Source organism: Drosophila guanche, unplaced genomic scaffold (genome assembly GCF_900245975.1).
Source record: "Drosophila guanche unplaced genomic scaffold, DGUA_6, whole genome shotgun sequence".
Lineage (NCBI taxonomy): Eukaryota > Metazoa > Arthropoda > Insecta > Diptera > Drosophilidae > Drosophila > Drosophila guanche.
Genome location: NW_022995745.1, coordinates 4026871 through 4042754, shown reverse-complemented (window position 1 = coordinate 4042754; position 15884 = coordinate 4026871). Strand labels below are relative to the sequence as shown.

Sequence of the window (15884 nt, the reverse complement as noted above, 5' to 3'; positions counted from 1 at the left end):
GGGGGAAACAAGCGGGGGGGGGAAAAAGTTTTTGGGGGGGGTGTGGGGGCAGGGGGGGGGGGGGGGCGGGGCGGGGCTCTGTGGTTTTTTTTTTGGGGGGGGGGGGGGGGGGGTCGCATTTGGAGCCAAAAGTTCCGAGTGTGCGTGAAGAAATCGCCATTGGATAGATACACACAGGCACACGCACCTAGACCCAGAGAGAGAGAGAGAGAGGGAGATACAGATGGAAATGTCGTTGCTGGGCCAACGCACCAAGTGACCGACGTGACCGAAGCGAGGCGGTAGAGAGTGTCGGCAGCGAAGAGAGAGTGTGCTGCAGGGAGACAGAATTTCAGCTGCAGAAACGAAAGCTCAAGTGCTCCAGCTCCAACTGGGACTAGCACTTGAAGTCTGCCCCTTGCCATAAAGTGATTTCGTTCCTCCCTGGCAGATGAACCGATGAACTGCTAACTGATCCGCAGATCGAATGCCGATCAATGGCTAATTGGGCGAAACTCTCAAAACTAAACGGAATCTTATCCTAACCAGTTCTGCTTCTGCCTTGTCTGAACCGCCACCTGCTTGAGCATCATCTGTTTCGCTTTTTTGTTGTTGTTGTTTCTTTTGTATCTGTCCGCTCTGTGGAAGGGAAGTAAATGCAAATTTGTTTTGTTATTTGTTTATATTCCAACAACTTCCGCAACAAATACGAATGCGAACTTATGCATATGCAAACTCGTAAACATGAGTAGGATCTGCATGAAAGATGACAAATGGATATGCTAGCCACTAGCTACCATGCGATGACATTAAATTCCAATGTTTGGAGGAGTTTTTTGCTGTAAATGACCTTCAATTGTTGGCATTTTCCAGCCTCAGGGCTGAACTTCCCACAATCCTTACTTAGTTCTACAGCTCCTTACATAAATATAAGAATATTTTGGGATACCTTTTTGCGATTCTATTGCACAAAATGTGGCGATTTGTCTCTGCTGGAGTCCGATCACTTGTGAGAAATTTATGCAGCGTAACATAAATGAAATGCCTCCCTCCCGTATTAAATATTTTTGTAAAACAGATAAAGGGTTCACTTTACTTAGTTTGGGATTTAAACACTTGACTTAAAGCTTGTCTTGTCACAATGTTGCTCGAATCAAGCGAAGAATTATTGTAGTTGTGGGAGAGTTTTATTTTCATTGTTTGATATGAGATTTTTCCATGGCTTTTGGAGTAGATCTTGTGATCTATCATGGGTGCATCATTAATGTTTTAGTCACGAATAAACTTAAAAAGATTTATATAGATTTCTCAAAGAGAGAAAATGCTTAAAACATAATTAAATGGAAAGGAGAGCGGCATATAGACAGTTGGGATGGGAGAATACATTTTCTACACGTTAATCTTTAATTATTTTAAACACAAAATGCATTAAACTTAATGCTATTGATAAATATTGATAGAAATCTGTCGATTCAAATGAATCCTAGTCTAAGTCTAAGGCCTTAATGCAATCATATGTCTGGGATGATTAGTACACTCCCAAAACCAATCTCAGCTTTGAGTTTGCAACTAATTTTGTGTCTTCCCTTTGCTCCTCCGAATCGAACAGGAATTATGACACTGAGCCGTGGCCCGTACAGCGAGCTCGATAAAATGAGCCTTTTTCAAGACCTCAAACTCAAACGCCGGAAAATCGATTCGAGATGCAGCAGTGACGGAGAGTCCATTGCGGACACATCGACCTCGTCGCCGGATCTTTTGGCGCCGATGTCACCGAAGCTCTGCGACAGCGGCTCAGCCGGCGTGTTACCCCTGACACTGCCGCTGCCGCTGCCCCTGCCGCTGCCATTGAGCCTGCCGCTGCCCATGGCCCTGCCCCTGCCACTGCCACTGACCACCTCGGCCGCGGCCGCATCGGTGGCGGCGGTATCTGTGTCCCTGGCAGCAGCGGCGGTGGCATCAGCGGGAACGGGAACGGGCACGGGATCTGGATCTGGAGGCGGAGCAACAGCAACATCAACAGCTCCCTCCGTGTCCACATCGATATCAGCGGTGGCCTCCTCCTCCACATCATCGCTGTCATCGACATCCTGCGCCTCCTCCTCGTCCTCTTCGTCATCCTCGCTCTCCACCTCCTGCCCCAGCAGCAGCAGCAGCCGCAGCGGCAACAACACCATCACCATCACATCCAAGGCCGGCCAGGTAGCCGGCTCCGGAGCAAGTATCAAAAAGGAGCACTCAGAGATTCACTCCTCCAGCAGCGGGAGCAGCAGCAGCGGCAGCGCAGTGACGACAGCGGCGGCTGCCTCCTCGGCAATGTCACCACCGCCCACGGAGCATCAGGCTCGTTCCAGCAGTCCGCCCACGTCGGAGGTGGCAGGCACCGCAGTGGCGCCCAGCGGTGGATCGATGAGCGGGGGGACGCGGGCAACGCCAACGCCGCCGCACAACAATGGGGGCGCGGCATCCAGTTCGAGCAATGGCGGCGGCAGCAGTCGCGCCTCACCCGACTCCCTGGAGGAGAAGCCCTCGACGACAACGGGGCAGCGGCCCCATCCGGGACCCACCAACGGTGTCCTCTCATCCTCCACCACCACCAGCAGCTCCTCCTCGTCGTCCTGCTCCGCGGTCTCGGCCAGCAGCAAGCAGAGCCCGGGCGAGGTCAATCTGAGCGTGATCCGATCCGTCAAGGAGGAGCGCCTGCTCACCGTCTCCACCAAGATGCTCGCCTTCCACCAGCAGCGGGAGCGTGAGCGGGAGCAGGAGAGCAAGGCGGCAGCAGCAGCAGCAGCAGCGGCAGCGGCGGCGGCCGGACATGTGACGGTGCTGGTCACTCCGTCGCGCATCAAGTCGGAGCCACCGCCGCCCGGCTCGCCCTCTTCCACCTCCAACACGCAGCGAGAACGGGAGAGGGAGAGGGAAAGGGAACGAGACAGGGATCGAGACAGAGACAGAGAAAGGGAGCGAGAAAGAGAGCGAGACAGGGACAGGGATCGAGATCGGGAACGGGAACGGGAACGGGAATCCTCATCGTCAATCAGCTCCTCCCAGCAGCATTTGAGCCGGGCCAGTCCGCCTCTGGGCGTGGGCCAGCAGCTCTCGCACGTGCCGCTGAGCGGCAGCGGGCACGGGCTGTCCACGGCCATCGTCCAGACGCACCACCTGCACCAGCAACTGACACAGCCGCTGACCCTGCGCAAGAACAGTCCGCCAACGGAGCTGCAACTGGGCCAGAGTCCGCAGCATCTGCTCAGTCAGTCCATGCAGCATCTCACCCAGCAGCAACAGCTCCACCTGCATCATCTACTCGGCCAGCAGCAGCAGCAGCAGCAGCAGCAGCAATCGCCCCACCAGCAGCAGCAGCAGCAGCATTCTCCGCACTCCCTGGTGCGTGTGAAGAAGGAACCAAATGCGGGCACACAGTCGGCTCAGCGGCATCTGTCGCCGCATCACCAGCAGCAATCGCCGCACATGCAACACCACCAACAGCAGCAGCAGCAGCAACAGCAGCAGCAACATCACCACCAGCAACAGCAGCAGCAGCAGCAGCAAAGGGAACCGCCACCGCAGGCGTTGGCATTGATGCATCCGGCGTCGCTCTCCCTGCGCCACCCGAATCGGGATGCGGCCATACTCTTCCGGGTGAAGAGCGAGGTGCATCAGCAGGTGTCGGTGGGCTTGCCACATCTGATGCAGTCCGCGGGCGGAGCAGCAGCAGCGGCGGCGGTGGCCGCCCAACGGATGGTCTGCTTCAGCAATGCGCGCATCAATGGCGTCAAGCCGGAGGTGATTGGCGGACCACTCGGCAATCTGCGTCCCGTTGGGGGCGGCGGCGGCGTCGGCGGAGTGGGTGGCAATGGAGGCTCGGTGCAGTGCCCATCGCCGCATCCCTCGTCGTCCTCCTCCTCATCGCAGCTTTCCCCGCAGACGCCATCGCAGACGCCGCCACGCGGCACGCCCACCGTCATCATGGGCGAGAGCTGTGGCGTTCGCACCATGGTCTGGGGCTACGAGCCACCGCCACCATCCGCCGGCCAAGGAGCAGCACACTCCCATCCGCATCCGCATCCACATCCGCAGCAGCAGCAGCAGCAGCAACAGTCGCCCCACCACCAGCAACAGCAGCATCAACAGCAGCAACAGCAGCAGCAGCAGCAGCAGCAGCAGCAGCAGCAGAGCGGCGTGGTCAGTCAGGTGCACTGCCTGCAGTCGGCACTGCCCTCGCCCTCTGCTGGCTCCATCACACCCTCCCACTCGTCCGGCGGCGGTGGATCGGGCAGCGGCTCCCTGACGCCCTCGGGGTCGTCGAGCGCGGGGCCGCAGAACAACGAGGAGGCAGCCCAGCTGCTGCTCTCGCTCGGACAGAGTCGCATCCAGGACATGCGAGCGCGCCCCCATCCCTTCCGCACCCCGCACGCCCTCAATATGGAGCGGCTGTGGGCGGGCGACTACTCGCAGCTGCCGCCCGGCCAACTGCAGGCGCTCAATCTCAGCGCCCAGCAGCAGTGGGGCAGCTCCAACTCGTCGGGCGTGGGCGGTGTCGGTGCGGGCGGTGCCGGCGGCAGAGGCGGTGGCCTCGAAGCGCCCCACGAGCCCACGGACGAGGATGAACAGCCGCTGGTGTGCATGATCTGCGAGGACAAGGCCACCGGCCTGCACTACGGCATCATCACCTGCGAGGGGTAAGCTGTTCAACCTAGAGAGAGAGAGAGAGAGACTAAACCATCATCATCCTCCTTCATCCCTTCTTGTCCACAGCTGCAAGGGCTTCTTCAAGCGCACGGTGCAGAACCGACGCGTCTACACCTGCGTGGCGGATGGCACCTGCGAAATAACCAAAGCACAGCGCAACCGTTGTCAGTATTGTCGATTTAAGAAATGCATTGAGCAGGGCATGGTGCTGCAGGGTGAGTAAAATGATTAGTGCTATCCCGTCCCCATCTCCGAGAGTGGCTCAGGATCAAACTAGCTTTCAGTTCAATGTTCAACGATAGTCAAGGGAGAAAAGAATATTGAAAGAGTGCCCTGGTTGGTGATCTCCCATTGCCATGTCCTTGATGAATCGTGGCCCAACAATGGGAGGTCCAATAAAACCATTGTCCAATGTGCAGCAGAGTCCCAGTGCCAATTCGATGCGGAACTTGTGTTCAGCTTGATCTTTGATCTTTCTTTTTACTAATCTCCAACCACTCTCCCACCTCTACTCCGTTCTAGCCGTTCGTGAGGATCGCATGCCAGGTGGACGCAACAGCGGCGCCGTCTACAACCTGTACAAGGTCAAATACAAGAAGCACAAGAAGACGAACCAGAAGCAGCAGCAGCAGCAGGCCGCCCAGCAGCAACAGCAGCAGCAGCAGCAGCAGCACCAACAGCAGCAGCAGCAGATGCACTCACCGATCCACCATCATCATCAGCATCAACACCAGCAGCAGCAGCAGCAGCAGCAGCATCAGCATCATCAGCAGCATCACCACAACCAGCATCAGCAGCAACTGCAGGCGCAGCTCTCGCCCCACCATCTGCTCTCCCCGCAGCAGCAGCAACTGGCAGCCGCTGTGGCAGCAGCCGCGCAGCATCAGCACCAGCAGCAACAACAGCAGCAACAGCAACAGCAGCAGCAACAGTCAAAGCTGATGGGCGGTGGTGTGGACATGAAGCCCATGTTCCTGGGTCCCGTGCTCAAATCGGAGCTGCTGCAGTCGCAGCCAATGCACAGCCCGGCCCAGCAGCAGCAGCAGCAGCAATCGTCGCCGCATTTGTCCCTCAGCTCACCCCTGCAGCAGGGGCAGCAGCAGCAGGGACAGGGACAGGGACAGGGACAAGGTCAGCACCACAACCATCATCAGCATAGCTCTGGGGGCGGTGGTGGTGGTGGAGCATCGTCACAGCCATCGCTGCCGCCGCATCTGATGAACGGCACCATACTGAAGACGGCCCTGACCAATCCCAGCGAGATTGTGCATCTGCGCCATCGACTGGACTCGGCGGTGAGCTCGTCGAAGGACAGGCAAATCTCGTACGAGCACGCGCTGGCCATGATCCAGACGCTGATCGACTGCGATGCCATGGAGGACATTGCCACGCTGCCGCACTTTAGCGAGTTCCTCGAGGACAAGTCGGAGATCAGCGAGAAGCTGTGCAACATCGGCGACTCCATTGTGCACAAGCTGGTGTCGTGGACGAAGAAGTTGCCGTTCTATCTGGAGATACCCGTGGAGATACACACCAAGCTGCTCACCGACAAGTGGCACGAGATCCTCATCCTCACCACGGCCGCCTATCAGGCGCTGCACGGCAAGCGCTCCAGCCAATCCGGAGCGGGTTCAGCGGCCACCGGAGCATCCGCCAACAATCATGGCAGTCGTCATGGGTCACCGGCCTCAACGCCGACACCCACGCAGACCTCATTGTCAATGTCCTCGCCCGCCCAGCCGCTGCACAAGGACGATCCGGAATTTGTGAGCGAAGTGAACTCCCATCTGAGCACCCTGCAAACCTGCCTGACCACACTGATGGGCCAGCCCATTGCCATGGAGCAGCTGAAGCTGGACGTGGGCCACATGGTGGACAAGATGACCCAAATCACGATCATGTTCCGGCGCATCAAGCTCAAGATGGAGGAATATGTCTGCCTCAAGGTCTACATTCTCCTGAACAAAGGTACGTGAGCGCGTCTTGATTGCACATCCTCGAGCTTCGCTTGTTCTCATGCCATCTTATGTGTCCTCTTTGTCCTCCTCAGCAGAAGTGGAACTGGAGAGCATTCAGGAGCGTTATATCCAGGTGCTGCGCTCCTATCTGCAGAACTCATCGCCCCAGAACCCACAGGCGCGTCTCAGCGAGCTGCTCTCCCACATACCAGAGGTAGGTGACAATTCTCCGAGTTCCAGATTTCCAGATTTCCACTCATACTTTCACTCTTATTTGCCCCAATCTGTTGTGTCCCCCCTGTAGATCCAGGCAGCCGCTAGCCTGCTGCTCGAGAGCAAAATGTTCTATGTGCCCTTCGTGCTCAATTCGGCGAGCATAAGGTAGCAGATGCTTGAACACGGCCTGCTGCAAACCACCAACCATCTACCAGCACCAACTCCGACTTCACCCGGACCACCAGAAGCGGCACAGGAGCGGGAGCGGCAGCAGCAACAACAGGAGCAGTCAGCAGGAGCAGGAGCAGGAGCAGGAGCAGCGGCAGTGCGGCGTAGAAGTCGAACGATGCAACAGCCTCAGTTGCGGGATTTGCCCAAGATTAAAATCGAAATCGGGCTACCCAGGGAGCAGCAGCAGCAGCAGCAGCAGCCACAATTGCTGGGCAGGCCAACATCCACATCCACATCCACGTCAACGTCCACGTCCACATCCATACTGAAGACATCGCTGCTGAGTGGAGCGGCGGCCACATTGGCCACACTGACGGCGGCTGCCGAGCAAATTGCACGATCATCGGCCACAGCCAATGACACTGCCATGGACTATTCCCACAGCAACAGCAGCAGCAGCAGCAACAACAGTTTAGAAGAGAGCAAAAGACTTGAGCAACAACAACTGCAACAACAACAACAACAACAACAACAATCACAACAGCAGCAACAACAACAACAGCAACAACAACAACAACAACAATATACATCAATTCTACAAACGGCCTTAATGTCACATCGGGCCATGCCAGCCGCAGCAACATGCGCGGAAACGGCAGCAACAACTGCCACAACAGTGGCGACGACGGCATTGATCAAGACCAAGACGATGCACACGTCACCGACACCTGCCCACGTGATGAAAACGGCGGTGACGTTGGCCAATCTAAGTGAGATTGCCACAGCACGCCAGCAGAAGCAACAATTGCTGGCGTTGCAGCAACAGCAACAACAACAGAAACTGCCCAGAAGGATAATCAATTTTACAAGCAACACTGCCACAAAAGGATTGGGACTGGGATTGGGAATGGGAATTGGAATTGGATTGGGAGCGGTAACAGGAGCTGGAACGGGCATGGCCAAGCAATTGCCAACAGCAGCAACAGCAACAGCAACAACGACAGCAGAAACAGCAACAGCAACATTTAGCGACAAGCTGGGTCAGCATAGTCAGAGCCAAAGTCAGATGGCAAATGGTAAGCAGAAAGAATTGTGAGCTTTGTGGTCCATAACATTGTTGTCCAATACCGTTGCCAGAACGAACAACGTTGCGGCTGCTCAACGGACACGCAGCAGGAGCAGCGGCAGCAGCAACTATCCACACTGCCGACATGCACACACAGACTGATGATGAGCTGCCGATTTTGGACAGTGCCATGCCACAGATAACTGCCACAGCAACTGTAACTGCAACACCATCATCAACAACAACAACAACAACAACAACAACATCTTCATCGACTTCATTATCATCTCGCGCAGCAATGCAGCAACAACAATGGACTGCCGTGTCGACGACGCCAGCAACAGGAATGATGATGACGACGACGACACAACAATCACAAGCAACATTAGCAACACCAACACCGACACCAACACCAAGAACCACAACCACAACCACAAGAACAACAACAACAGCAACAACAACAAACACACCAGCACCACAAAACAAAACCAACAGCAACAGCAACAACCACAATAAGAATTACAACAATAGTAATAATAATATTAACAATAATAATAATAATAATAGGAATGCCACTGCCACAGCCACAGCCACAGCCACTGACACTGCCACGCCCACAGGTGGTACCCAGCGCACGCCCGCGACCTCAGCTTCTGTTACTGTAGTTGTGTTCAAAACAATGTTACCTGATGACTGAATTATTTTAGAATCGTACACGTAGAGCATGTTTTATTATGATTATGGATTATGATTATCGATTATCGATTATGGATTATGATTATGAAATACGATTACCACTTATGATTATGCTTATGCTTATATATGCCTACGATTATTCATTAACTTAGTTGTTAGCTATTATGGATTCATATTCGAATTGATTATGAGCGATTATTACTATTACTATAGCTTTTACAACAAAACTGACCATTAACTATTTGCTACATGCATAATGTAGAGCCTAATGTCTGTCTGTCGTATCGTGGTGTTATGGTTGCTGGTCTGGTCTGGTTTCTATGGAGCCAGCCAACCCGATTATCGATCGATCGATATCCCTGTACTATATCCCGCTCACAAAAGCATACAAAAATCATTGATCCTCATTCACAATCCACACACAATCCACTCAACCCACACACACACACACACAGAGAGAGAGAGCGAATCTTCTAACTTAAAAACATTTTTGTTTTGTTTTTATTGTTTGCCCAGAGCAGAGAAAGAAGATGTAGGAGGAGGAGGAGGAGGAGGAGGAGAATAGAGAGCATTGAGATTGGAAGAAAAAGTGTTAACATCTATGAATAAACGAGTACGATAACGAGAGTATGGTAGCGAGTACACACTATGTAACGAGTATGTAATGAAATATTTAATGTTTATGTAGCCACAATGCCACACACAGCTATAGCCGAGCATTTAGGATGCGTGCATATGTCAGATAATAATGTTCTTTTTTTTTTTTTATAATCTATGTAAAGTCTAGAAATATAAATGTATGTATTGTAAAATGGTGAAGCACCGACAGAGAGCAGGATGAAAGTAGCGAGTGACGAGAGAAAGCAACCACATAAAGTATAAATAGTAGAGTCCATGTAGCATAGTGTCCAATCATCCTTGTAGCCGTGGCCGTGTAGTAGAGAAATTATCAATGAGCCGGAGTGGGTGGGTGTTCTCTCCGTAGGAGCGCAGGATCCACACAGTACCGCACACACACACACACACACACACAGATTCGTTGACACTTTGGGAGGGAATATAAGATGTAATGTTGTTAGTTACCCCTACTGATCCCCAGCCCCACTCCTCTCACATGTTATAAACATACATACTAGCTATATATATATGTATACTATTATTATATACCACTAATATGTATATGTTTGGGAGTACTACACATACTGCCACACAGCAATTGCAACTTACTTTGACCCTCACACATTTGCCCGATTATTTATCGTATTGTGTGTGCGTATTGGGGTGGGGAGGGTTGTGCGGTGGGGTCGAGAAAGTGGGGTGGCAGAGAGACACACACACACACAATATAAATATACATAAATGCGCAGAAAGGAGCACACCCACACACACACTATACCTATACCTAAGTTAAGAACGCATAATCACCATTTTACATATAGGATGTACCAATGTATGCATATAACAACACACCCACACCCACACCCACACACATACATACATACATACATACATAAATACATACACATAAATCTAGCTCTAATTATGCATATTATTTTTTTTTAATATATATACACACACACACACACCCAACCAACACTTATATATATGCTCGTATATATGTATTTGTATATGCAGAATATATACATACGTATTGTATATGTATAGATAAAACACATAAATTACGCATAGAGCATACATACATACACACATACATACATACATACATACGAGAGGAGGATATTGAATGTGTTGAGCTGAAAGAAATGAAAAAACTAAGGAAACAAAAACGAAAACAAACAAAAAAAAAACACACAAAGAAATGCAAAGAGCAAAGGATATAAATATATATAATTATTTTTTTTTTTTTAAGACGATTACGCATTTTGAAATCGTAATCGTGGTGTCGTAAGCAACCCTATTCGCCTATCGCCCATGGCGATATTGATGCCCGGATTGTTATCGATATCGTCGTACTACGTTTTATTTTGTAAATGTATTAATTTTGTTGATTTTTTTGCTGTCTGTATACATTTTTTTAACAACATTTTTGAATAAATGTAATTCTTAAAAAGTTGTTATTTTGTATTTATTTTTTAACTTCTTTTTTTTGTATCCCCAAAGCCCCTACCCCCACCCGTCCACTCGCTTCCGCACTGTGTTAGAGATCGACCGAAATTCCCACACGATCGGATTGTACATATAAGAGAGACGTTATTCCGCTTATACCATGGCGAAGAACCCAGAAATTGTATATTTATATCCATTATGGATTGGATTGGATTGGATTGGAAAAGTACAGCAAGAGAATGGCCCCATTTCTGTACGACAATACTGGAATGAGTTCAACATTCGTTTGTTTATTTAAGCAATACGATTGCTAGTCTAGGATATATACAAGGGGAGATCTTACAAATATAATGCTGCTTCCCATGGCAGTTTCACCTCAATCTCAGTCGAACCAACGCGAACGCCCCAATAAGTATACACCGAAAAATGTCTACAAATTGTCTTTCGAATGGGCGTTGCCTTGATCCAGTCGATCCACTTCTCATGCAGGTGCAGTCCCAGAGCCATAATGCTGTGTTTTGGGTTTTAGTTTATATGATTTGGAACCTGAAACGAAGAGCAAGGAAACATATAGTAGAACAGAGTCTGTTAGAACTGAATTATAGATTATTGTGGCGAAGGCGCTTGGCCATTTTCGTGTATAGATAGTAAAACCATAGATTCCCCCCAGCCCTACACACTCGATCTACCACTCATTATACACACATAAACATAAAGATAAGGAACGAGCACGAGTACGTGAAAGAGAAACAGATAACGAGAACGGATAGGGACATCCCAAAACCAAGCAAAAATAAAATTAAAAACCAAAAACACAAACAAAGATGAGAATAATGAAGAGAGAGAGAGAGAGAGAGATGTTTAAAAAATAAAGAAAAGAAAAAAGAAAATGAAATTAAGAAAGAGTCTGACATCAAATTGCCTTCAAATGTTATTTTTGATTTTTTTTTTTGTCCGTAGTAAGGTTTTTTTACAAGCAAATAAAAAACAAGCAAAAAGAATGCAAAAAAAAAATCAAATACGAAATAGCAAATAGCAAGAATATTTAAATAATGTGAATTTTCATAAGCGAATTAATAATACGAGAGTTCGTGCGAGAACTAACCCCCCAAAAAAAAAAAACCAATATACGAAATGAGAGATCGGAAGTGAAGATCTGTATGGGATGGTCGGGCGGGGCAGGCGATTAACATTTTTTGTAGAGTGTAAACAGCATAAGACGTCAGTAGCGGCGATAACGGAAGCTGGGAAGGGATATTTAAAATAACAGCAACAAAAAACATAAGGAAAGTAGATAAATATAAAGTAATACAAAAAAAAGAAAAGGAAAATGAAAATGAAAAATATTTTTGCACAGCGTGTTATCGAATAAGTGTTAGATATAAAAAACAAAAAGCGTAACCGTAAACGAGATTCGAATCAATCAAAGTGTAGACAGGACGGGACGGGACGGGACAGGACAGGACGGGACAGCTTAGCCAGACCAGTCAGCCGTTTCCTCTAACCTTTTGCCATTATCCATCTCCCCCACCCACATGCAGGTCCACGTCCCCTAATGAATATATAGAGACATGCGTCAGATGGCGGGTTTGCTACCCCGAAAGTGTCTTTGTAAATACATAAGCAGAACGATCAGAGGAGCAGTGAGAAGAATTATGTATGCTGGCTCCCCATCTGGCTGCTCGAGATACATACATACATAAATACATATGTATAACATTAGTTAGCTAATTTTAACGACACAGAGAAACACCCAGTCCCGGATGGCACCCAAAAAAATATACATACAGCCAGTTACAGCAGTCAACGGCCGACGCTTATCTAACCAACTACATACATACACACACACACACACACACACACACATATATAACTGTTGTGCCTACCCCCCACCCACATAAACTACAGACACACTCCGCTCCACACCACACCACACCACACCACACCACACCAAAACTGCACACTCAACAATGTCCCATTCGGACGCAGACCCGTCCCAATTAGACACCTCCCACACCCACAATGGCCCACAACCCGTGTGTTCCGTGATCGATATTCCATGGTCCCAATAGTGTTTAACGACGTGGATGCAATACGAACTTCTTATGGTGCTTAATCTGGATCTTGATCTTGAGGACAAACCCCCAGCCTACAACTCAAATTATGGGACTGATGCAATGAAACAAAAAAAAAAACACACAAAAAAAGTAAAACCAAAAATAAAAAATAAAACCAAGAAATAAATTATAATTACATATATGCATTATACATACATATATAGTACGTGTGTGTGTATTGATATGTAATGGTGTATGAGTGTGTGTGTGCATTCATTTAAGAAAAATGAAACGAAAAGCGAAAGCAAAAAGCGATCAATGAATTCAGTAAATAAATAAAAATCGAAGTAGATCCTTCCATATGCTAAACGGGAGAGAGAGTAGTAGGGGTAGGGGCTCTACCAGATGGTGGGTAGATGGTGTTGCTGGATGGCCATTGTTATACTCTTTGAATTTGTGAATACCCAAATTAGAAAATTTCAAAACGAAGCCGAAGCAAAGCTAAGTGAAACACAAAACAAAACAAAAACACAACAAAATGAACCGAAAATTATATATTGTACCGCGTAGTAGATACAATGTACTGTTTTTTTTTTGTTTGTTAGTCATTTTTTTTGTGTGAATTTCTAAGTCTATATAACATATGCGGGGGGAAGATGCGTATCCTCGCCGCTTTTTATATAAGTATACAATATGGGTTTTTGTTTACTTTTGTTTGGATTTGATATGAATGTTAATCGATGGATTGATTGATTGATTGATTGATTAGTGAACGTTTGATAGTAGATACCAAAATATAATTTGTAACTGAAACATGATGTAATATGCATATAAGCAAACGCAAACACAAACAAGGAAAACGAACCGAGAATGATAATGAAATGAAAATGTTAGCAAAAATAAAAAAAAAACCAAAACGAAGAACTAAGCCCATAATTGAGATTTTTAAAGCACGATTCGAGATCACATATAAATTTAATAAATTACACATGTATTAATAATAATGAAATGATGTATTTACGAATAAAATTAATATTATCACATGAATGATGGATCTCTGCGTTGCCTTTTGCATTTTACTGCCTGCCTGCTTGCTTGGCTGGTTGTCTTTTAGCTCGCCTCTCACTCACGTTACTTGAAAAACTCGGAAGGGAACTGGGGCTCCATGATGACGGTGAACTTCCGCTTGGCCACTGCAATATCCTCCAGATCGGCTATAAAATCACTGCAAGAGACAGACATACATGCAGTGTTATAAGTATAGTTACAGATTTCTATGCTCTGGCCATACCTCTCGTTCGCCAGCGTCACATTGATGCGATCTGTGGAGACGCGTGTGGGTCTGATGGCGCCAAAGAAGTCGGTAATTGGCACCTTGTGTGGGTCACGGCGGTAGAGGTCCTTGCGCACACCAACAGTCGAAATGCAGACACGCTTGGGGCACACTTGAAGCTGTAACGACAGAAGGAAGGGGCTTAGCATGTTGCACGGTAGAATACAGAAACACTTACAAATTCGCCAATGGTGCGCGTACTGAATGGCTGCACCTTCTCCAGGAACTCCAGGGCATAGTAAGTATAGCGGTCAATCATGTACACACCAATCGAAGGATCCACATGATGCTGTAAAGCGAGATACAATCAATACACAGGCATTATTTTCACACAGTCGTTCTGCTTACCGAGAGCGAATCCTGGCCCACCAGGCTGCTGGCCACTGCCAGGACATTGGGCGAACTGAACTTCTCGTACAACGAGGCGGCCTGGCAAGTGTCCACCATGAAGAAGAGCTCATTGTAGCTGCAATTGGTGGAAATATGAATTGATGATTGGTTCAAATATTTAGCACAGGGCAGCAGCACCGTTTCTTCTCCCACATCTGCTGGATGCCGTCGGCCAACTCCTGGCTGGTTATCTCCTCCGAGTCCTGGAACTTCAGGAAACCATCGCCGCCATGGCCGGTGAGGTAGATGAGAACATTGCTGCCGGCATCGGAGAGCAGCTTCTTGGAGCGCGCTGTACCGTTTTGGGTGCGGCCAGTAAGGAGGCGGACAAAGTTCTCCACGGTCACTTCGTAGCCGCGATAATCCACCTCCACGTCGTCGCCGTAGACATTGATGTGCTGGTTGGCGTTGTTGTAGACCTGACCGGGACGCGGATTGCGGGCGTTGCAGGCCATATCGTCAGCTATCATCAGAATGATCTGCGAGTCGGGAATGCCGAGCCGCTTCACTGAGCGATAGATGGACAAGACGTTGGCCACATGCCGGTAGTTGAACCAGAACCGGGAGGCATCCACTAGGACAGCCCAGTTGTTGGTGTGCGTCGATCTTTGAGTGGCATCCACATAACCCTCTGGCAGGATGGAGGTATCTCCATTGCCCGCAGAGCCGCCACCAACGCAGATGCAGAATATACAAACAATAGACACCAGTTTAAGAAACATTTCGTTCATGTTTTAAACAAAATCAGTGATAACGCAACTGCGGGAAATGACAAAAAAATGCGTCGAGAATCCCCTAACGCGTGTTATCGATAGTCATAACAGAGGCTTAACATAGCTCCGTTGCGCTTAACATGCCCCTCTTTTACATTTTCGATCTTTTAATAAATTAATTGCTAATAATAATAATACCATTCATATATGCCCATATATTAACAGTGCATTTAGCCCAACATACTATTGACCCTCTAAAACAATCAAACTGATATTTTAACATTACCCACAAACACTTACGAAAGGCTGGGCAAAAGAGACAGAGAAAGGAAGACATTTGGCAATGGGAAAATTTTCCTCAGCTATTTTAGCCTTTAAACCCTGAATTGACTTCGCTTTTTTGCATAAAACAGTTAAATCACATAAAGGTTGATACATTCCAAGCAATAAATCTGACATAGGCATGTTGAAAGTAGTAAAAAAAAGCCCAAGAAAATGGCAAATGGCAAATGGCTCTCGGCAATAATTCAATATGGCGTAAAAAAG

The 15884-nt window shown here is 48.6% G+C and overlaps 2 protein-coding genes across 3 annotated transcripts in view; one reads left to right on the top strand and one right to left on the bottom strand.

The window, feature by feature from the left end:
- Positions 1–7153, top strand: part of LOC117581110 (hormone receptor 4) — a 9102-nt gene extending 1949 nt beyond the window's left edge. The window contains exons 2-6 of one of the 2 annotated variants that reach the window (XM_034268013.1): positions 1589–4661; positions 4738–4886; positions 5194–6639; positions 6722–6843; positions 6934–7153. In XM_034268013.1, the coding sequence (XP_034123904.1) occupies positions 1589–4661; positions 4738–4886; positions 5194–6639; positions 6722–6843; positions 6934–7014 (4871 nt within the window). In that variant the 3' untranslated portion in view covers positions 7015–7153. The remainder of the gene's footprint in view (positions 1–1588; positions 4662–4737; positions 4887–5193; positions 6640–6721; positions 6844–6933) is intronic. The other variant, XM_034268014.1, reaches the window with a different exon arrangement.
- A 3962-nt stretch (positions 7154–11115) lies between these two features.
- LOC117581132 (putative GPI-anchor transamidase) lies at positions 11116–15414 on the bottom strand. The gene is made up of 6 exons (XM_034268059.1): positions 14764–15414; positions 14584–14701; positions 14414–14524; positions 14194–14354; positions 14033–14127; positions 11116–11391 (listed from the first exon to the last, which is right to left on the bottom strand). Exons 1-5 carry the CDS (start codon positions 15354–15356, stop codon positions 14034–14036), a joined length of 1077 nt encoding a protein of 358 aa, XP_034123950.1. The 5' UTR covers positions 15357–15414; the 3' UTR covers positions 11116–11391; position 14033.
- Positions 15415–15884: the final 470 nt, after the last annotated feature.